The sequence below is a fragment of the Marmota marmota genome, unplaced genomic scaffold (assembly GCF_001458135.2).
Source record: "Marmota marmota marmota unplaced genomic scaffold, marMar, whole genome shotgun sequence".
Taxonomy (NCBI): domain Eukaryota; kingdom Metazoa; phylum Chordata; class Mammalia; order Rodentia; family Sciuridae; genus Marmota; species Marmota marmota.
In genome coordinates this window covers 29,265,319-29,286,942 of record NW_026000082.1, presented here as the reverse complement: position 1 = coordinate 29,286,942, position 21,624 = coordinate 29,265,319, and the positions used below count along the sequence as shown (strand labels likewise).

The following is a 21,624-nucleotide window of genomic DNA, read 5'->3' as shown; positions in this document are numbered from 1 at the left end:
GTTTCCAGTTCAGCCTAGAGAGAGAGGTAGGTGAAAAGAAGCACTTTCCAGAAAGAAAACACAGGCCAATGTGAGGAAGCTAGAACTAATGTGAATGATCCACAGCCACCCAGCAGTCTAGGGACCCAGGAAGGGCCCAAGGAGAAATTAGACCTCTGTTCTGTGACTTCTAGTATCAGTAACTGTCCACTTTCTCATTTGACCCCACTCCGGTGGACACCGGCAGCTCCCTATGGAAAAAAACCTACTCTTACCTCCCAAGTCCCCAATGCCTACATTGTGCATGATGCTCTCTTCTCTCAGATGAGGAAATTCCCAGCCCCCAGCCTGCTCAGAACTGAACTCACTCATTTCTAGGCTCTGCTCAGTTCCCTAGCTCCGAAAATGGTTTCCACATCCACCCATGTTCCTGAGCCAGAAAACAGTTGAGTCACCCTAGACTCCCCTCTTGCTTGGACCCCACATCCAGACTATCACTGGGTCCTCTAAATTCTGCATCCTTAACAACTCTCAGATCTCAGGCCCTGCTAAGGTGTGGATATGAGGTAGTCACCCAAAACTCCTGTATTAATGCAGGAGGTGAAATTATTAGATTATGAGAGCTGTAAACTGATCAGTGGATTAATCCACTTGATGGATTAATAATTTGAATTGATTAACTGAGTGGTGACTGTGGGCAGGTTGGGCATGGCTAGAGGAAGTTAGATCACTGGGGATGTGCTTTGGGGATTATATATTATGTTTCTGATTCCCTGAGCATGCTCCCTCTCTCTCTCTTTCTCTCCCCCCACCCTGTCCTTCTTGATTGCCATGAACAGCACTCCTCCCCCATGTCTTTTTAAAAAAAATTTATTAGTTATTGATGGAACTTTATTTATTTATTTGTTTATATGTGGTGCTAAGAATTGAACCCAGTGCCTCACACATGCTAGGCAAGCGATCTACCACTGAGCCATAACCCCAACCCCCACCCCATGATGTTCTACCTCATCTTGGGCCTAGAGCAATGGAGTTGGACAACCATCAACTGAATCTCTAAAACCATGAGACCAGAATAAACTTTTCCTCCTCTAAATTGTACTTGTAAGGTATTTTGGTCACAGTGATGAAAACCTAACAAATGCAGAAATTGGGACTGAGAAGAGGTCATTGCTGTGACTAACCTGACCATATGATTCACAAATCTTTGGAACTAGTTTGTGGAAGAAGTTTGGAAAACTTTGAAGATGCAGACTCGAAAGGCCATAGAATGTTGTAATCAGAGCTTAATGGCCAATTCTTGTGAGAGCTCAGACCAGAATGCTGATAGTCAAGACTGTGCTCATGAGGTTTCAGAGGAAATGTGGACTTTATTGGAAACTGGACTAGAAGCCATTCATATTATATTCTGGCAAATAACTTGTCTACATTTTTTTCATGTCATTTTTTTTTTCTGTGAGGCTGAATTTAAAGGTGATTAACTAATTGATCTTGCAAAGGAAACTTTAAAGCAGCACAGAATTCAGGCAGTGGTATAAGTGTTGCTGGCAGTTTTTAGCCATGTTTACTGTGAGAATCTGGAGCAAACACTAGAGATGAAATATTTGAAAAATGCAGTGTGACCAAAAGTAATATTGGAGCCAAGAAGTTGGGGTTGCTGAGGGGATTAGTGTCACTAAAGAGAAGCTAAGTACTTTGCACAGAGATAATTGGAAAGATGCCTTCAGGGGATTTCAGGAATCAGCAAGACCACACCCACTGCAGGCTCTAGGTTATGGAAGTGAAATCTACAATAGGAGACCTTGAGCATGCTGGGGTTGCGGCTCAGAGGTATAGCACTCACCTGGCATGTGTGAGGTACTGGGTTTGATCCTCAGCACCAAGTAAAAATAAAATAAAGGTTTTAAAACAAAATACCTTGGAGGCACCTTGCTTGTACAGGGGTACCTAGGAAGTTGTTTCTCCAGAATCACCATATGCTCAGCCACCCAGGTACTCAGAGGCCACTGCAGCTGTGGTCCTAGGGGATCTGACTACTGCCTGAGCTGGGGGCAGACCTTGACATTGTCCACATAGTAATGGTTCTGCAAGAATGCAAGATACTATAATTAAAGTGTCATGAAGGCTTCCACTGAGGTTTCAAAGGAAGGCCTGTGTGGCCAGGCCAAGGGTAGCAGGGTAAGAATCCCTGCAGTTAGCCCGCGAGAGGGTGATGTGTAAAGCTGTGGGACAGAAGCCACAGCTGCAGTGGAGAACCCAGGATTAAGAGATGCCAGTAATATGAAAAGTCTGCCAAGGGAAGCTGCTGGGTACAGAGAGAGCCAGCCTATGAGAAAGGCCAGGGGGACTGCAATCAGCAAAGCCATAGGGGTGGGGCTGCCCAAGCCCTTTGGAGATCACATCACCATGTGCCCTAGTTGCTACACATGGAGCTTGTGGATTTTGATCTTGTTTTGGTACCATCCCTTCTTTCTATGCCTCTATTTCTCCCCTTTGGAATTAAAAAAAAAAAGTTTATGCTATGCCTTTCTACGTTGAATATCTGCAATTCTGATTTTTACAGGCACTCATAGCCAAGATATGGCCTTGAATCTGAGATGAGGTTTTGGACTTAGATTTTGGGGCAATGCTGGAACTGTTGAGACTGTGGGGACTCTTGGAAATGGACTTAAATGTGTCTTGCATTGTGAAATGGGCAGGAGATTTTGGACACCAGGGGCTGTGTGTTACGGTTCGAATATGAAGTGTCCCTCAAAATCTCCTGTGTTAATTAATGCAAGAGGTAAAATTATTCAGTTATGAGAACTGTAACTGAATCAGTGGGTTAATCAAGTTGATGAATTTGAATGAACTAACTGGATGTTGACTGGAGGAAGTTAGGTCACTGGGGGCATTCTTTGGGGATCATATCTTTTTTCCCTGACTGCTTGAGCTCCCTCTCTCTGGCTACCATGAACTGAGCAGCTGTCCTCCTCCGTGCCCTTCCGCTGTGATGTTCTGCCCCACCTCAGGCCCAGAACGATGTAGTCAGCTCACCATGGACTGGGCCTCCGAAACTGTGAGCCCAGAATAAACGTTTCTTCCACTAAGTTGTCTCTTTCAGGTATTTTGGTCACCGTGATGAAAATCTAACATAGCCCCCAACATCTCAAACAGCACAGTAACAGCTCACTCTGCTCTTGCCCCATGTAGCAGGTCTTCCTGTTGCCACCAGTTACCTTTTTAAAACATTAACTTGATTTCACAGCTTCCTTGCCTTCCTAGACTTTGTCCATGGCTTACAGAGTAAAATTCGGATTCCCACTAGACCCTGTCTTCAAGAGCCTCTATTACCTGCCGCTGCCTGACTCTCCAACTTCAGTTTCCCTACTCCTGAACCCCCGTGCTCTGGCCATCCTGAGGTCCTCACACTCCTGCCAGGACCCATGCCTTCTTCCCGTATCCTGGAGTCATAGGGGTGGGGGAAGCTTTTGCAGGCTGCTTCCTGTGCCTAAAATGCTCTCCTCCTCCTTTGTCTGGCTTTCTTCTCTGTCCTTTAAACTCAGCCCAGATCTCAGCTCTTATCAACAATCCTCACTAGTGCCATTCAGAGTGCCTGACACACGGTGTACATTCTGTGAATCCTGGATGGATGGATGCATGGGTACCTGGGTACACAGACAGAGCATGGGTGGATAGATAGGTGGACAGGTGGGTGAACTGATGGAGGCTTGAGTTGGAATGGACCCAAAGGTATCTCTCTTCGACTTCATTATCTGAGTTCCTTAAAGAAATGCCTTCATTGGGTTATGATTTAATGTTATACTCTCTTGTCTTCAGAGAACCCTGATGTGAGAAACTGAGCAACTTAACAGCATTTCTGTCTTTTATGAAAACAGAATTGAATATATTGCCCACTGTGTCACTCAGTGTCCTTTATACAAGGACTCATGATAAATTCATGCTTGGGGTTATTTCCAGGAAACATTTTTGTCTTCGCAGATGAAGATGTGTATTTTCTGCTGTCAGAAAATAAAAAACTGTGCCATCCGACGTGTTTCCATTTTTGCCATAGCTGACAAACAGGAATACCCGGTTTTATTACCTGATTACCTCCATGCCATCTGACCAATGCAGGGGCCGAAAGGCAGCAACTCTTTCTGCCTTCTTTAGGTGGAATCAATTCTCCCTTTATTCTTTGATGCCCTATTTTGTACTTTTTAATCTGAAAGCTGCCTCAAATCAACTCAGCAGTAGAAGCCTTAAACAAATATGTATATGTGACAAAAGACCCAGAATGGAAGTTGGGGAAGGAAGGGCATAGCACAGAGCATCTAGTTGAGAGGGATCCCATCAAGGCCTCTGCAGGAACCTCGGGATGCCCACCATGAAGGGGGTCTGGCAGAAAGAGTCAAGCAGGAAGTAACTCTGTGGCTGCCTTACAGGGCCAACTCTGCCATGCCATTTTCTTTTCCTCTGCAACTATGGCCTTCCATTTCCCCCAACTGTAAGTGGAGATCTCATAGGCTATACCATTTTTACATTACCAGGTTGTTAATACTAATAGCCGACCATAATAATCGGTTTCTTTCCTTGAGGATACACCATGAGCCAGGCACAGGGATGAGGACTTTGCATTTCCCTATTTCAACCTTCTCCCTACCCCAACCTGTCTGTCATTTTTACCAATTTTCAGATGAAAAAAAAATGCCAGAGAAATTAAGCCACCCTCTAACAAGCAAGAGTTCTAATTCGAGTGGGCCAGCTGTCACCGTCCACACTCGTAACTACCTCCTCACATATGGGAAACAAGGGACAACCACGCTCCTCCTAGGAAATCATAGAGATGGCCAATGGTGGTGCCCAGAAAGAGGCCACTGAGTCACAGCTTTGCTTCCGGAACACTGCAGGTTTCTTTTCAAAGTAAGTCCTGGAAACGGTGGGCTGCTCTGCAGCCCGGTTCTGCTGCTGAGACAACACCCAGAGGGGCCTATTTCCATGCAATGTAGCTGTGGCTTTCCCTTCCTCTACCTCTGATGATGTGTTCCTCAAGAAACTCTCCTGGGATCTCCCCGGGCAGGGGCCCTGTCCCTGAGCATTTTGACCTATTGGGCATTACCAACATGGGAACGGGAGTCTTTGTGATCTTCAGGGGCCTACAAAAATGTTTCAGGCCTGGAAATTCTCTTATTAGCCCCACCATACAAAGAAGAAAGCTGCAACATTGAAATCAGTAAATATTTAATTAAATGCAAAGTGTAACATTGTGTCAACTTCATTAACTGTTGAATTTAGGCGTCATAAAAATTTCATTACATCTGATAACGATTTGTAGGTTGGAGTTTTCTCACTGTGCCCGGTTTCCCCAGTAGTCACCAAGATTGGTGAGAAATCAGAGCCAATCGTAAATTAAATAAATTACTCACGGCCAAAGACTTTCAAAAGCGAAATGGCAAAACCCCTTGCAATTTTCTTTTATAGCTGAAAAGTTGTATTTATTCTGAGAGGAAGGTGTGTTTAATAAAATATGCTAGGAGAAGAATAGGGCCTGCAGAGTAAGTGGTGCAGGCCTATGAAGATAAACGGGCTCAGCTCATGCTCCTCTTGCTGAGTTTTCCAGTGTGGCTAAGTTGGTGTCAGAGATGTAACAGAGATGAGTAGAGGCTGTGGCTAGAGGAGAGGTAGGGAGCATCGCCTCCCCCTGAGGCTTTCCTGCTTCCAAAGAGGAAAGCAAGGATCTCAGAGTCCTACCTAATGAAATTTAGTTGTGCTGGGGAAATTGTTCAATGTGGAAATTCTATATATGTGCCAGACTAACTTCTGAGCTCTTTATGGGTATTATCTCAATTGTCACAAAACAACCCTCTGAGATCAGTATTTTATTATGTCTATTTTGTAGAGGAGCTAACAGAAGCACAAAGAGGCTGGACAATTTGCCCAGGGTTATCAGGATAATAAAGGGGGAATTTAAGAACTTTTCCAAGCTAAAAATAATTCATAGATGAAATGGTATCTGTGACCATTAAATGACTTACTTTGAGCTCGAAAACGAGGCAGGACAAAGCCTGTCTTCTTCACCGCTCTTTCTTTAGCTCCCGCAACAGTGCCAGGCACCTCAACATTTGTGCTGGGGGACACAACTACCTGTTGTATAGAGACTGGAATAAGCTCTGTTTATGCCATGACTGCCCTATACCAGGAACTCATGGAAAAATTTTTCCCCTTCGCTAGGCTATGGCTCTGGCTGGAGTAGATATTATGGTTTAGATGTGGTGGCCCCCAAAAGCTCCTGTGTGAGACAATGCAAGAAGGTTTGTAGGAGAAATGATTGGGTCACAGCTTTAACCTAATCAGTGATACAATCCCTGATGGGATTAACTGGGTGGTGGCTGGAGGCAGGTGGGGTGTGGCTGGAGGAAGTGGTTCATTGGCGGAGGGCAGGGGGTTGCTATGGGGTATATATTTGTATCTAGAGAATGGAGTCTCTCTTTCTGCTTTCTGATCACCATGTGAGCTGTTTCCCTCCACCACACTCTTCCACCATGATGCTCAACCTCACCTTGAACCCCAAGGAATGGACCTGGCCCTATATGGACTGAGACCTCTGAAACTGTAAGCCTCCAAATAAATTTTCCCTCCCCTACAGTTGTTGGATCCTTCAGTCACTGTCGTGAAACAGCTGATTAAAACAGAAGAGGACTTATTCATCGCTCATCTCTGCCTTGCACAATCATGGCCTGTGATAGTTGCTCAAAATCAAACAACCTGGAGAGGCTCACCTGATGATTTGAATCCATCGAACAATTTCCCCAGCACAACTAAAATTCTCCCTCCCTACGCACAGCACAAAAGCTGTTGTTCAGAAGCTCTAAAGGCATACATTTCAATGTAATCAACAAGCAAACCAATGCATAGCACTTTTATGTGGCTCTTATGTGCCAGGTGTTGTTCTAGCAATTACTATGTGTTAAGCAATTGCTTAGTAATAGAACATCTACCATGATTCTACAAAGCAAGTGTTCTTTATTATTGTCCTATTTTACAGAGGAGGAAAGCAAGTGTTATGGGTAGGATTGTTCCTTCCGAAATTCATATGTTAAAGTCCTAACCTCTGATCTCTCAGAATATGGCAGTATTTGGACCTAAGGCCTTTAAAGAGGATGTTAAGATAAAATGAAGCCATTAGGGCCAGACTTAATCAACTATGCAATGCTGAGGATCATACCCAGGGCCTCATGCTTGCTAGCAAGTGCTGCCCCACCACTGAGCTATAGCCCTAGTCCTGGCGCTCTTTAAAGACAAGTGTCCTGCACAGAGGTCACGGGAAACAACAGGGAGAAAATGGCCATCTACCTACCAAGGAAAGGGACTCAGAATGAAGCCAGCTCTGCTGACACTTAGATCTTGAACTTGTATCTGGAAGAAATGTGAAGAAATAAAGTTCTATTATTTAAACCCAAATAGTGTGTGTGTGTGTGTGTGTGTGTGTTTTAATGCAGCCCTAGCAAACGAATACACCAAGGTACATAGTAACTTGCCTCGATCTATATACACTGCCAGGGAACTCAGAATTTAATGAACTATGAATCTGAACCCAAGTACTTTGATTCTAGAGTCCACGTGTTTTGCAATAATAGAAATGTCCTCTCTACAGTTTATCACAGTAGCCACTAGGCACATGTGGCTACTGAGCATTTGAAATGTGGTTAGCATTAAAAAAAAAAAACTGAAAAAAAAATTTTAACTTACATTAAAATACAATTAAAATGTAAAACAAAAACCATGTGGCTACCATAATAGATGTAGCTTTATACAGTTTCACGGCATAAAACTTAAGGTGTTTGCAGAATCTTCTAGAAGCCTTCTGTGTGTGCTCTGAGAACCGTGCTTCTATCCTCGTTCCCTCTGCCTGCTGTATTTCTTGCAACCCTTTCCACCTCAGCCCCTGTTGCCTAGTTTCCTGCTAAAGGGAGCAAGGGGTCAGCTGGCTGGCTTTCGAGAATCCTGTGGCCTGGGCAGCGCAGGGTGGTTGGTGCTCTGTGCTAAGCATGGGTGTTAGCCAATCAAATGGCAAGCAGCACAAACACTGAGTGACATTTTCAGAACTATTAATATTTCATCAGAAATGATCACTTTCCCTTTAAATACACTATCTTAAAAGGTTTTCTACATTCTTAACTATAATTTTATTCAGTCTAGGTCCTCGGAATTTTCCCCAAAGGAGAACATCTTCAATTTTATAATGAAAATCAAAAAGGGAACGAAGCTTGGATTTCAAAATTCAAGAGTCAACATTTCTAGGAACTCAGCCCCTCTGTAAGGAGCAAGGTTGTGTTGGTATGCCAGACGTTTTATATACAGTACACCTTTAGTTTATCCAACATGTATTTATTGAGGGCCTACTATGTGGCAGAAATGGGATCTTCAAAGTAGTTTCATTATTTTTATTATTTAGCACTATTTCAGGAAAGGATTTCCTTCATCCTTCCATTTCATCTCAAATGTTGCCTCCTCAAAGACCCTGCCTAGACCACCTGCCTCTCCTCCTTCCCCATTGCCTTATCTTGTCAGTTACTTTCCACCAGAGCCTTCATTTCACCCTCTATTACTGCTTCTTCACTTGCTTGCCCTTTAGTGATCTATCTCCCCCCATTGGAATATGGACTCCAGGAGCGCAGGGACCAGGCCAGTTTTGTTCACCCTCTTGCCTCTCCAACGCCGAGCAGCTCACCTGGCACAGAGCCAGGGCTCCGCTGATATTGAGGAACCCAGGAAGAAGACTGTCGGGGTGGCAGGGCTAGGAGAGGCAGTGACAGGACCAAGGCAGCCCTACTGCTACAGGCTGCCCTCTCTTCACCCTTTTTTCTCTGCCTCTTGCAGGTCCTTCCCAGGGGGACCGCTGGAGGAGCTACCACTGCCTTTGGGGGCCAGAGAGCCTGGGGGGAGAGGTGCCGAGCCGGTTCTGGTTAAGGAAGCCTCCTCACTGAGATTAGGAGGGTACTGATCAGCAAAGAGCCCTTCTCGCTGCTTCTCCACCCCGCTGTCCCCCAACCCCAGGACCTACTGAAGCCAAGGCTGGGAGTCTTTCTGACGGCTAAGGGCACAGGATTGGACCCAGAATCCTGGGGTTGAATCTCACCACCCCATTTCTTCGTGGGCCTTGGACACACCCTTTAAAACTTTTGAGACTCAGTTTCCTCCCACCATGTAGAACGATCGTGAAAAATGGTACTAATTTCATAAGCTTGAATAAGATTAATATGTCTCCAGAGCCTGGCACTCAGGCCCACAGAAGGGCGATTAGGGTTCAAATCAGGAGGATAAAGGGACACCCAGACAAGCTCTGAGGTTCCCTGGGGGTGGTGGGGTGGCGCGGCAGGGGTTTGGCCATGACGTCTAATGGGAGAAGCGTCCTGGGGTCCTGCGAACCCCACCCCACCCCCACCCCACCTGCAGGTGCCCGCGCACCAAGCCGTTGCGTTTGAAACCCACAGAAAGAATTCCAGCGCTCGACGGCAAGGGTGTGGGAGCCACTGGCGAGAAAATTGGCCATAGCCGCCCGGCCCGGACGGCCCTGCGGACACTGCGCCTTTTTAAAGGGTTGGGAACCTTCCGGGTGCTGATCGCAGCCCTGCGCAGGGGGCGTGGCAGGTGTCTGCTGGGGGTCCGCGGCCGGGCGGGGCCCATTGGCACGTTGGGGATTTATTTCCCAGGCAGCAGAGCATCCTCAGGAAAGGGGGTCAGAAGCGGGGATCAGGGACAGCGGCAGCCACGACTCCCAGGGGGGCCAGGGCCGTTGGCGCTGGGTGTGCGCGGGGTTCCTGGGAAGGCCCGCGCTGAGAACCTCATGGCAAGCTCCTGCCCCCAAGGAACCTAGCACAGTGCCAGGACCTTGCCCAGCCATCCACTGTGGCTCAGCGGGCAAGAATGGGCTGAGCCCCAGGTGCCGCAAGGAGTCACAGGGGTGTCGCAACGGGGGAGTGACAGGGATTGTGGGGAGAGCCAGTCCTCCCCCTCCAGCTGCTCCCAGATGTCATTCTGCCCGCCCAGGCGCCTGGTTCCTGAGCTCCCGGGGATTCCACAGTTACTAAGCTACTGGTTTTTGTTGACTTTTAAATATTTTCTTCTAAGGGAGAAGGGGAGGGGGGCAAAAGTCAGCAACGAGCAAGTAAAAACAAGTCAAAATAAGCCCCCTCTCCCCCAAAGAAAGCTGTCCACCACCCACCATCCCTACACAAACCCAAGGCCTTCCAATATAACCATCTGGCTGGAGCAACAGCCGGACAGGACTGACCTGCTTCCCAGGCTCCCCCCTCAGCGCCCTTCTTGGTGAATGAGGGGCGGTGGTGGATGGTCTCTCTGTCTTCCAGCCCTGGGAGGACAAAGGGGCTTCCAGAAAGAGAGGAGGAGGATGGCCAGTGGGAATGGACTCTCTTCATCCTCGGCCCTTGTGGCCAAGCGCCCCTCTGCCCTGGGCCCATTCCCCAGATATGTCTGGATCCACCAGGACACACCCCAAGACAGCCTAGACAAGACTTGCCATGAAATCTGGAAGAGAGTTCAGGGCTTACCTGAGGCCCTGCAGCCCAGGACCTCGATGGAGCAGCTCTCTACCCCCATGGCTGGAACTCCAAGAGACCGTGGGTTCAGCTTCCAAGAAGAGTGAGTATCCATCCCTCTATTTGGTTGGCAGCAAAGGCAGAGGGAAGAGATGAAGTGAGACCTGGGAGAATGTTCTGGCTTACTGTTCGGTTTAGTTGAACCCTAAACACTCTATATCTTTCCTCCATTCCCATAGTCCTATGTCTATGGTTCTAGGTTCTGAAGTTACTTGTGCAGACAGCCTGACCTAGGTTGTATTCCAGACTGTCTTGTCACCAGCCAGCTTAGGGGATATTGCTCATTCTAAATAGGCAACCTAGAGGTGGATCTGGAGTCCTTGAAAAGCACTTTAGCCAGGTTGAGGGTTGGACAGCTCTTGATCATCCCCAGAGGCAAATAAAAGATCCCTCCCTTCTCCCGTGCTAAATCTGGGCATTCGTGCAGATAAGACTGGTGGATTTAAACCACATCTGGAATTCCCTAATATGGGGAGCAGCTGTCCCATTCAGCCTCCACATACGCTACTGCAAGAGCGTGCATCAAAATATTTACTGGGAAGGCATTGACATATTCAGAGGACATAATAGAAAATTAAAGTGCGGGAAGATGGCTGTAAATAGCCTGTTTCCTAGATGGGAAATCCTGTGTCTGGGAAACACAGAGCTAAATGTTTCTCCCCCAGGGCAAAGTTGGATGGATATTGTGGGGGGATGGATATTTACAAAGGGAGGAAGGGGCAAAGAGGAAAAGGGGAACCTCATTAGGAAAAGGAAGTAAATCTGCCGCGGTTATTAATGCTGCTGTGGAGCACTTCTTCAGTGCTCTGCATCTTTAAAGTGGGCCACAAGCATTAATTAATCTTCCCAGAGTCCCTATGAAGCAGGTATTAGTATCCCCATTTTACAGATGGATTAAGTGTTATTAATTAAGTGCTAACTAAAGACTAAGTGATAATTAAGTGTTGTCTGCTTCAACACATGCTCCCTCCAGCACAGTTCAGAGATGATGCTCTGGAGTGGCAGGGGGTGGGGGAGGTCAGGCATTTATCAGCTGCTACTGGTTTCAGGGATGTCTAAGCAAGAGCTCAAAGCAAAAGTGATGTATAACTGAAACCCAGGTCTGCACTACCTGCTGTCCCTTCGCAGGCTTATATACTTGCTGCAGATGAGGGTGGAAGGCACTTGGGCTGTTCCTTCCTCCCCTGCCCTGTGCTCAACACGACATGGCTCAGACAGGAATGGCCTGTCCACAGCCAAAATCCTGCTATCAGGCCTTTCAGTGGCACTGGGATCTTTTCCCTTGCCCATGGCCATCTGTTCTGGGACAGGGCCTTGGCAGGGGGTGCCTTGGGGCTGTGCTCAGCTCTCAATGGCCAAGGAGCTGAATGGCCACTTTGTGGACCCAGGGTCAGTAGCAATTTCCAGTAGATGGCATCCTCTCTGCCAGGTCACACTGAATTAATGCAGACAGACTCTACTTCCAGTCTGCACTTGGCCGAAAATTGAACTGGAGCACCTTCGGCCAGTTGCTTAACTCCATTTGGCCTTGATTTGCTCATCTGCAAATTGAGGATGATATGGCCTGCCTTGTCCACCTTAGAGTTGATAATGAGGATCAAATGTGATGGGAGACAAGGAAATGAAAGATGCATTAGACAAATGAGGCTGCCCTTGTTACGTGATTCATAGCATCTGGGGCTTTCTGCCGTCGTGGTCGGCTTCCATCTGGGGTTTTCACACTCTGCTCCATAGACCCCAGGGTGCTTCTGCAGCCACCAAGAATCAAGTGGCCTGTTTCTGGGCCCTAATTCCCACTTCAGCTGGAGCTGTTCAGCTTTCATGGGTTTTACTTACTGGAGTTCTGAGGAAGGTTACATTTGAAAAGAGTTCTACTGAGAAAAAAGCCGGGGAGCCACTGACTTAGATGAATAAACGATATCATAATCGTGTAGATATCAACCAAGGAGAACACAATGAGCTGTTCTTGAAATAAAAGGCAGCTGTGCCGCTGGAGTCGGACAACTCTGATTTCAGATCACATTTTATCCCCACGCCAGCGGCAGGATTTGAGGCTGTTTAATTAATCTGAGCTTTGGTCTCCTCATCTGCCAGGTGGGAGATGATTACTGTGCATTTTGCAGGGCTGTTGGGGTGGTTAAATAGGATAATTTCCACTGTCCTGATAATAATTAGGATTCCTAAAAGTCCCCATAACGATGATGGGAAATTTTTCTATTACTATTACATGAGGTAGGTATTATTTGAAACTCCTATCATTTTTACTTTTATTATAGTAATTTTAAAACAAAACATCAAGTAGTATAGTGAATAGTAACATGTCTAATGCTGAGTTTCAATAATTATCAAATTGTGCCATTTGGGCTTAATTGGTCCCTTAGCCCCATTTTTACGTGAAACTCTGTTACAGATGAGGCAAACCAACTTTGGATGGGTTGATTTCTTTGCTGGGGATCCTACACACTTAGGAAGTGGTAGTCTCTGAAATGAAACCCGGGAACCTCTTAGCCATGATGTGATGATGGTGGCTGTCTCCCCCTAGATGATTATCCAAAGATGCGTCATATTTGGAGGCATATTCTGAGTGATTCCACATAGATTTGGAACCCAGGGTGCTGTCTGTGGCAGGTCTGGGATGCTTTCAGGTCCACAAGACACCTCTCAACTCTGCATTGCTTAACTTGTAGATTTGGTTTGGGTGACACTTTCTTCCATTGGAGATAGCTAAGTAAGTGAATTCTAGAACTCTTGTTAGCCAGAATTTTTTTCTTGACCCTGGTCCTATAAGTCACAGAAACCCAGGTGTCTCAAGTTTGATAGAGATCTTGAAGGTGACCCTGTACTGTTTGAATCCCCTCCCCTACATCCTTGCCAGGTGGCTATCCACTCAGATGCTTTCTTAGGTGGGGAGCTGCCCTTTCCTAGGGCAGCCCCTTCCTTTGCTATGAACTCTCTCAAAAGGTCATTTTCTTCCTGTAATTGAAATCTGTCTCCATCAAACGAATATCCAGTGATCTGGATTCTGCCCTCAGGGCTCCAAGGCGAATCTATCCTCCCTTCCCTCAATAGCTCTTTAGATGATAAAAGATGGCAGCGATATTCCTCCTAGACTCTCTGGTCTCTACAAGCTAATGCTTCTAGTTTTCTAAGTTCCCTCAACCTGCTGGTGTGGTTGGTTTCCTATCCATGTGGCTGGGCCCGTGGCGGTGTGGTTGTACAGCAGTCTTCCAGGTGTGGTCCAGTGCATGCAGAAGGGGTCCTGGCTACTGTGTGTATCCCTGTGATGGTGATTAATACCACATGCTCTTGTCCCTCCACACTGACTGTTCTGTGAACACATTTTGACTTCATTCATTCTTTCAACAGATATTTATTAATCGCATGCCTGGCACTGGGCTAAGAGTTTGGGGGATAGAGCTAGGGGGATAGATACTGCAACCAAAAAGGAAGTAAATAAAAACTGTGATCATGTTGGAGTGTGCGAAGAACTAGTATTCTCCTTTGGAGGAGACCAATGATAAGCACATAAAAATAAATGAGATAATTTCAGAGAGCAATGAGTGCAATGATAGAAATAAAATAGAATAAAGTAATAGTCAGAGACCCTTTAGATGGAGGATCAGGTCTCTTGAGCTGAATCCAGGATGCTGAGAAGGAACCGGTCGGGTGGCAATCCTGGTAAGAACATTCTGGCAGAAGGAAGGGCAAGCGGAAAGACCCTGAGAGACACAGCCTGGTTGGAGTGCAGTGATGGATGGGGACATGGTGTAGGCAATCTCAGAGTCTAACAGACAAGGTTCCAGAGGCCTGAGCATCACTGGAGGGAGTTCAGGTTTTATTCTGTATATGGTGGGTCACGTTTGGAGGCTTTCAGGATGTGGGAGCAACACAGGTTCATTATTATTATTATTATTATTATTATTATTATTATTATTATATTTTTTAAGATGTATCCAGCTTATGTGGGGAGATAGCTTGTAGGTGTGTTGAGGCCGGTGTCAGTGGTGGTGGCTGGAGCAGAGTGAGGACAGCAGAGACATGGCTGGGATGTGAGGGTTCAGAGTCAGATACGAGAGGAGCCAGTGGACTCGCTGCTGACCTGCGGGCATTGAAGCTGATCCTGGGTTTTTGGTTCAAGGCCTAAGTTGACCATGGTGCCACTTGTCGAGGTAGGGGAAGAAATGGCGAGAAGTGAGTTCTGACAAGAAATTAATGGTTTTTCCTGGTGTCAATGAAACTTCAGAATCTTTTTCAGTTATTTTTTAATTAGTTGTAAGTTTGAGCTTGGAGAATTCTGTCAAGCCACTTCCTGACTCACATTCAAGGATTATCTTTTCTTTCATTCCTCTCATCACCAAAATTTCACAGCCTCCAAATGAGGCCTTTGGATTTTCTGTTGACTCCATGCTCTGACTGTGGAAAAGAATTTGTTAATTCTTCCCAGCCAGGGCCCTGTGGCTGGGTCCCAGGGATAAGTAGGACAGAAATCCTCTGTCAAAGAACTCCCAGTGATATCCAGTAAACATTTATTGTACACCTACTATTTGCCCATGTTGGAAAAATATGCAAGAACGGAAAAGATGGAGTTACCTCTGACCTTCTGCCTGCATCTTGCAACACATTATGATAAGTGTTCTGATGAAGACATCCTAGGGCCATGCAGCACATCAAGGGGACTTGAACTGACTTAGGCTTGAGACTTGGGGAAATCTTCCTGGACAAGGTGAGGAGAACAAGCTGAAGGGTCCACAGACATGATCTCTGAACTGTGAATGTGATGAAAGATGTTCCTGGGAGCAGAAGAGGTCATGATCCTGGTAACTGTGAAGGTTTCCCTCATCAAAGGCCTCCCCTGAGCTAGGTCTTGATAAGAAAGAAGGGACAATTTATGCAGGTGCAGGACAGGATGTAGTGTGTGCCAGGGGCCATGAGAGAGGAAAGATGGGCTGCACCTGGCCGGGTGTGGTCAGCCTTCCTGGTTGCTCCCAGGTCTTTGGCACAAATACCCAAGACTTTCTCATCTATGCAAATCAGACAGAACTTGGTTTGCAGAGTCAAAAGGTTTTGGTGAGCATCATTTCGAGCCAGATCCAAGGAAGCAGACAAATCTGCAGAAAGAAGAAATTTGTTTAACCATATAAAAAAAGAAAAACATAAATGATTCCTGACTTGCAGCTCTCTGGATAGTCACAAGAAGGAAGAGGCTGTTTGGCACTTTCTTAGATCAGTGTCAGCTCCTGCCAGCCAGGCTGCCACACTGGTGCAGTCAGTGAGTCTCGGGAACCCATGTCTCAGCCTTATTCAAATTGCTCTCCCAACAAATCAGTTTCTTGGTGCTATTATTATTTAAACTAATGGATAGACCCTGTTTTGTGGGAATATATATCCTCTATCATCATCGTCATCATCATTGTCACTATGATTATTTTAAAACTTGAGACCTGGTGATGGGAATGGAAAGAACAAGACTCACACTTGGGCTGATGTTCCATAGCAGAAGCCAGCACTGAAAGTCTCCAGAGTGTAAAAACCCCAGGACAGTGCTTTCTTCCCTTTGAGGAGTCCAGTGCTTCTTTGAGAGTCTGCGAAAGGTTGCTGGATGCCCTTCTGCCTGAGACAAGTCTCCAATATTTTGAGAATGATTGCAGGGGGTCCCCTGGGTTGCAGGGGGAACACATTGCCCTGAGACCCAGCGCTTAGGCAAGTGTCCCCCTCCTTTGACCCCCAGCACTGGGACTCAGCACTCTGCCTTGTTGCTGTCTAGGCACCCCCATCCTTGATTGTCAAGTGACATGGGACAGAGGCTCGAGGCCCCTGGCCCTTCTCTCCGCCAGCTCCCTCCACATCCCATTAGTCTATCTTAAACGAGGTCTTTGACCCTTTCCTTCCTTGCTTATCCCTCTTCTGTCACCTCCTCATCTCATCTTGCTGCCCTGGGTTCCGTTGCCTCCCTGTCCCTCACCTCTCCAGCTTCATCCTCCTGAAGCACGCCAACAGCACTGCCCACACTCCTTCCATGGCTCCCCACTGTCCTTCAGTCCCTCAGTCTGGTCTGCTAGGGTCTCTGTAGTGGGCCTGCTTTTTTCTCCAAGTTCAAGTCCTGTTGTTCTCCTTCACATGCTCTGTCAACCAAGATGAGCTCCCAGCAGGCACACGTGGCCCTGCCTTTCTTTGCTCAGTGCCTCCACTGTCAGGAGTGCCTTGCTCTCTGTCTGTCTTCCAAATTATTGTCCATCTTTAAAGACCTAGAGTAAGTGTGTCCGCCTGGGAATTTTTTACTGTTTATCCCACTCAACACTTTTTCTTCTTCTTTCTTGTTTCTCTTTTTAATTTAAATAAAAAATAGTACTCTACCTCTTCCATAAGGGTCTTAAAGGTATCTCATATAACAAAAAATAAGGAGACAGGTGGGCTAGAATCCCAGCCCAACTTCCTAGCTGTGACCAAGTTCTTCAAACTGTCTGTGCCCTGCTTTGCTCATCTGAAAAATAGAAAGTGATAGGGCCAAACTGAAGCACATAGTGAGACCCATGTAAACCCTACACAGCACCTGGATTAAGATAAGGATCCCATGTTCATCACCATTGTCATCACCATCACCATCACCATTACCACCATCATTATCGTCATCACTACCACCATCACCATCACCACCACCACCACCATCACTATCATCACCACCACCATGATCACCATCACCACCATCACTATCACCACCATTATCATCACCACCATCACCACCACCACCACCACCACCATCACCACCATCACTACCACCACCACCACCATTACCACCACCCCCATCACCACCATCATCATCACCACCACTACCACCACCACCACATCATCATCACCACCACGATCACCATTGTCACTGTCTTCATTATTATTATCAAGGATAAAATGACAAGACAAAAATGATATGGGGAGAGACATATCACAAGACTTAGGCTAAAGGAAACTACTCGGTGAGGACAGCATTTTGTTCTGAGATTCTTGGCAAGCCAGGGCGAAAAGGGAGAACGTAAGAGTTGCTGTTCATAACTCATTATCTAATGAGAGAAAGCTGAAGAGATCATCATCGGAGACAAACGCTGCCCTGGCTCTGAGGACCATATGGTGTGGGTCTTTATATGAGGGCGAGGGAACAGAAGAGTTGGCCTGAAACCAGCTCCGCGTTGCCCATTGGCTGGAGGAGAGCACCCAGCGCCCTGGCACACCACTCGGTGTGGTTCTGGAGTGGCACTTCTAATGAGGTGGTGGTCATCTGGCACATGGTGTACCCTGCCTTGTGGCAACAAATCCCTCCTCCTCCACTTGACCATGGGCTCCTTAAGGGCAAGGGCTGAGTCTTACTCATCTTTGTCTCCCCAGTGTCCGGCCAAGTTCCTGGCACTCGGTGACTCTGCAGTGTATACGAATGAATGAGGAAGTGAATGATGGATGAACCATTAAAATGCCACCCCAAGGAGGGTGAGGCCCAGAGGTGGCCAGGATCCAAGCAAAGGGTCATGGCCATCAGAGAAAGCACTCAGGAACATAGGGACAGAATATCAATAAGCCCAGACATGGCAGGTTTTTTTCTCCTTGTGCCATAAGCTACAAAGAAGGAGAAGTAGCAGCTTGGAGGTGTCAGGCTCTACATTTGAATTTTCTGTCTTCTCAGCTGTCTTAGCAATCTTCCCAGCAGACAGTCACTATTACTCCCATCTTACAGACAAGGAAGGTGAGGCTCAGAGAGGTTAGGCAACTTGATCAAGGTCACCCAGTGGAGAGGGAGCCGAGCAAAGAGTCCTGTGGGAGACCTGCGCTCCAAGGAACACCAGGAGCCCTTTAGAATCTCCTTCCCCGACTGCTGAGCACCAGGAGCCATGAGCAGTGAAGGGAGATGAATCATGATTAACGTCCCACTTCCCATGTCCCCCTTTGTAATTTAATTTTATGGTTTCGGGAGCTGTGTCGCAGGTTGTGGGAGCCTGCAGAGATGGGCCACCAGTGGTTTGGTTTAATCCCCTTTTTAATATCTTTGTTGCAACATTCTTTCCAATTCAGCTCCCAAGTCACATTAAAAAAATACCTCTTCCTTGGGGTAAGCCTTCCCTTATTAAACAGATTCAAATGAAAAGTTTTAAAGATAATTTGAACAATAAGAATCACTCTGTAGCTCCCAGCCCAGGCTCCTTTATTGCTGTATTTATTCCCCAGTATTTCCTGTCTCATTCCCCAGCTCACTGAATCCCTCATCGACCACCCCCCAACACTCTCAGTCTTTGGTCCAATTCAATGTCTGTCCCCTGGGGGAAGAATCAGGAAGGGGTATCTCACCTCCATGTGCCGATGTGCCTTCCAAGGCTGTCCCATCTGCCCTGACCCACATGCAGAGAAATGGCTGCAGCCTAGAGGGAAAGTCACACCCAACAAAGTCTCAGAGGGACCATGGAAGGTGGGGGAGGGGGGGACAGGTGGAGAAAGGACGCTGCTCAAAATGCAGATGTCTGGACCCCTTTCCAGAGCACCGAATGGCCCTTCCTCCAGGGGTGCCCAGGAACCTGCATTTGAAACAAGCACACAGGCCTCTCTTAGGCACATGTAGGGAAGTTTCTCTGACACTTTAGGGGTCAAAGAGGAGGAGCCCCAGGCTTAAAAATCAATAGTGAGGCACAAATTTGAGGAGGAAGTATTTCAAAGACAAGCCTGGAAAGAAGGAAGGAAACTGACCTTTTGTGAGTTCTAAGTGTATGCCATTTAAAAAAAAAAATTGAATCTACTACGTGTGAAGACCTTTGCTGAGAAATTAGATGAACACAAAGTCCAGGCCTGGCCTCAAGGGAGCCGAGGGATTTCATAGTGTTGTCTCCTATAACCTGGGGTGAGTGTCACCATCCCATTCCCGCTTAGCAGATGAAGAGACGGAGGTCTCAGTGCCTTGCCCGACTTTGCACCTTTAGGAAGTGGGACTCTGGGCTGTGAACTGGGCCAGCGGAGCACCAAGGCCAAGGCCGGCAGCCAGGCTCTGCTCTCCGGAGCCACAGCCTCAGTCCGAGCCGCTAACATTTGCATAGCGCGCCTTACAATTTACCAAGTGCTTTCCCGGTCATCATTCCCCTTAATCCTCAGAGTCTGCGAGAGTGGAGAGGGCTGGGGGTGGGGTGTCTGAAGCTTTCCATTGTAGGGAGGGCAGAGACCTCTGGGGATCTGTGTACCCCTTGCCCCCGACCAGAGATCCGAGGTAGCTTTGGGACGCGGGCTACAGACCTCGGATAGTGGGTGCACCTGCAGCTTCTCTCCACGGCCCCTTCAACCCCAAAATGAGAGTGGTCCAGACCTCTCAGGTGGCTGGAGAGGTGGAATCCACCCTCCTCCCCTGCTTTCTTTCCCTCCTGCTGGTCTTCCAAGCAGGATGCCATGGTGGTATGTGTGCATGTGTGAGCACGCACGTGGGTGCAGTGGACATGTGTACGTGTGTATGCATGGCTGTGGTGTGTCCATGTGTGTGCATGTGCATATGTGTGCATGTGTGTGCATGTGTGTGCGTGTGTGTGTCTGTGGGGAGAGGGGACCCGGGCAGTTCAGTGAGTCCTGGATTTGGAGCAGAGGGAAGAGGGAGAAGGACACAAGGAGCTTTGGCAGAGGTGGCTGCCTCCCTTCCCTCCATATCAGGCAGGGGTCACCCTGAATGCTGTGGCATATACACCAGGGGACTGGAAGGTGGGCCTCTGCCACCATGCAGACAGGAAGACCTGGCAGTAGCCACCAGCCTGGGCTTTAGCCCGGTGGGGCTCCCCTGGGGAAGATGCAGACTGGACGCTAGAGCCTCTGCCAACACAAGGAGGGCCTCCTCTTTTCTGGGACCTTTGGTGCTCCTCCGGTCACTCACTGCTGCGGTTCCTACACTGAACACCTGCCTGTCCTCTGAGTTCTGTCTTCTGGTACCTTGTCCTCCTGATCCCCGAGGCCTCTGCCCTCCTTACAACTGAGGCTCAGGGTAGGGAAGTGACTGATAGAAGGTCACTCTGTCAGGAAGCACAGAGTGGGTGTTAACCTAGGTCTGCTGCCCACAGAGTATCCCTCTTGCACTGCTTTAGGGACTGTAGGGAAGTGGCCACGTGGGGAGGTTTGGGGCCACCTGGGCCTGGGATCCATCCTACTCCACACTGATCCTCTTGGGCCAACTGAGCAAGTCTTTCACCTTCCTGAGCCTCAGTTACCTCCTTCCAAATTGGGATTGAAGATGCTTCCTGTCCTTCATGTTGTGGTGGGAACCTGTGACAAACAGAATGCCAGGCACCGAGTTGAGTCATCACAGATAGTGGCCCAGGCCTCTGTCCTCGGCTGCCATCACACCTCTGAATTGCTCTCTGGGAGAGATGCCTGCCTTCATGGGAACTGCAGCCTGCATCTTCCTGCTTACATCTCATCTGTGGCTTCCCTTTAGAATAAAACTCCCTGGCATCATCTCAGGGCCTGGCAGATTCGGACTCCTGCCTTATTCTCTGACCCCCCTCCTGCCACTCCCCTCTGCCCCAACAGTGCGCCCTACCACTCAAGCCAAGCTCCTTCCCAGCTGCTCCCTGCATCTGGAACCCTCTTCCTCACATCCTTTAACTAAGTACTCAGGAACCTTTAGGCCCAGTTCGAATGACACTTCTCAAAGAGGCCTTCCTTGCCCTCCTAACTTAGGTGTGTGACTGGTAATCTCACACACAGCATTTCACGCTTGGTTTTCAGAACAGGATAGTCTAGTGGTTAGGAGAGTGGCTACTGAGCCAGACAGCCTCCGTTCATCTGCATTGCCCCTTCCTAATTCCGTGACCTTGGAAAAATTACCTAATTTCTTTAGTTTTTTCATTTAAAAAACTGGGATGATTGTTATCTATTTGAATCAGTTGACTTCTTTTTTTTTTTTGGTACTGGGAATTGAACCCAGAGGTACTTTACCACTGAGTTCATCACCAGCCCTTTTTATTTTTTATTTAGAGACACGTTCTCACTAATTTGTTTAGGGCCTCACTATTTGCTGAGTCTGGTTTTGAACTTGTGATCCTCC

The 21,624-nt window shown here is 47.5% G+C and overlaps 1 protein-coding gene across 1 annotated transcript in view; it reads left to right on the top strand.

The window, feature by feature from the left end:
* The first annotated feature begins 10,291 nt into the window (after nt 1-10,291).
* Nucleotides 10,292-21,624, top strand: part of CUNH1orf94 (chromosome unknown C1orf94 homolog) — a 35,512-nt gene continuing 24,179 nt past the window's right edge. The window contains exon 1 of the mRNA XM_048782725.1: nt 10,292-10,620. Coding sequence (XP_048638682.1) covers nt 10,292-10,620 — 329 coding nt within the window. The remainder of the gene's footprint in view (nt 10,621-21,624) is intronic.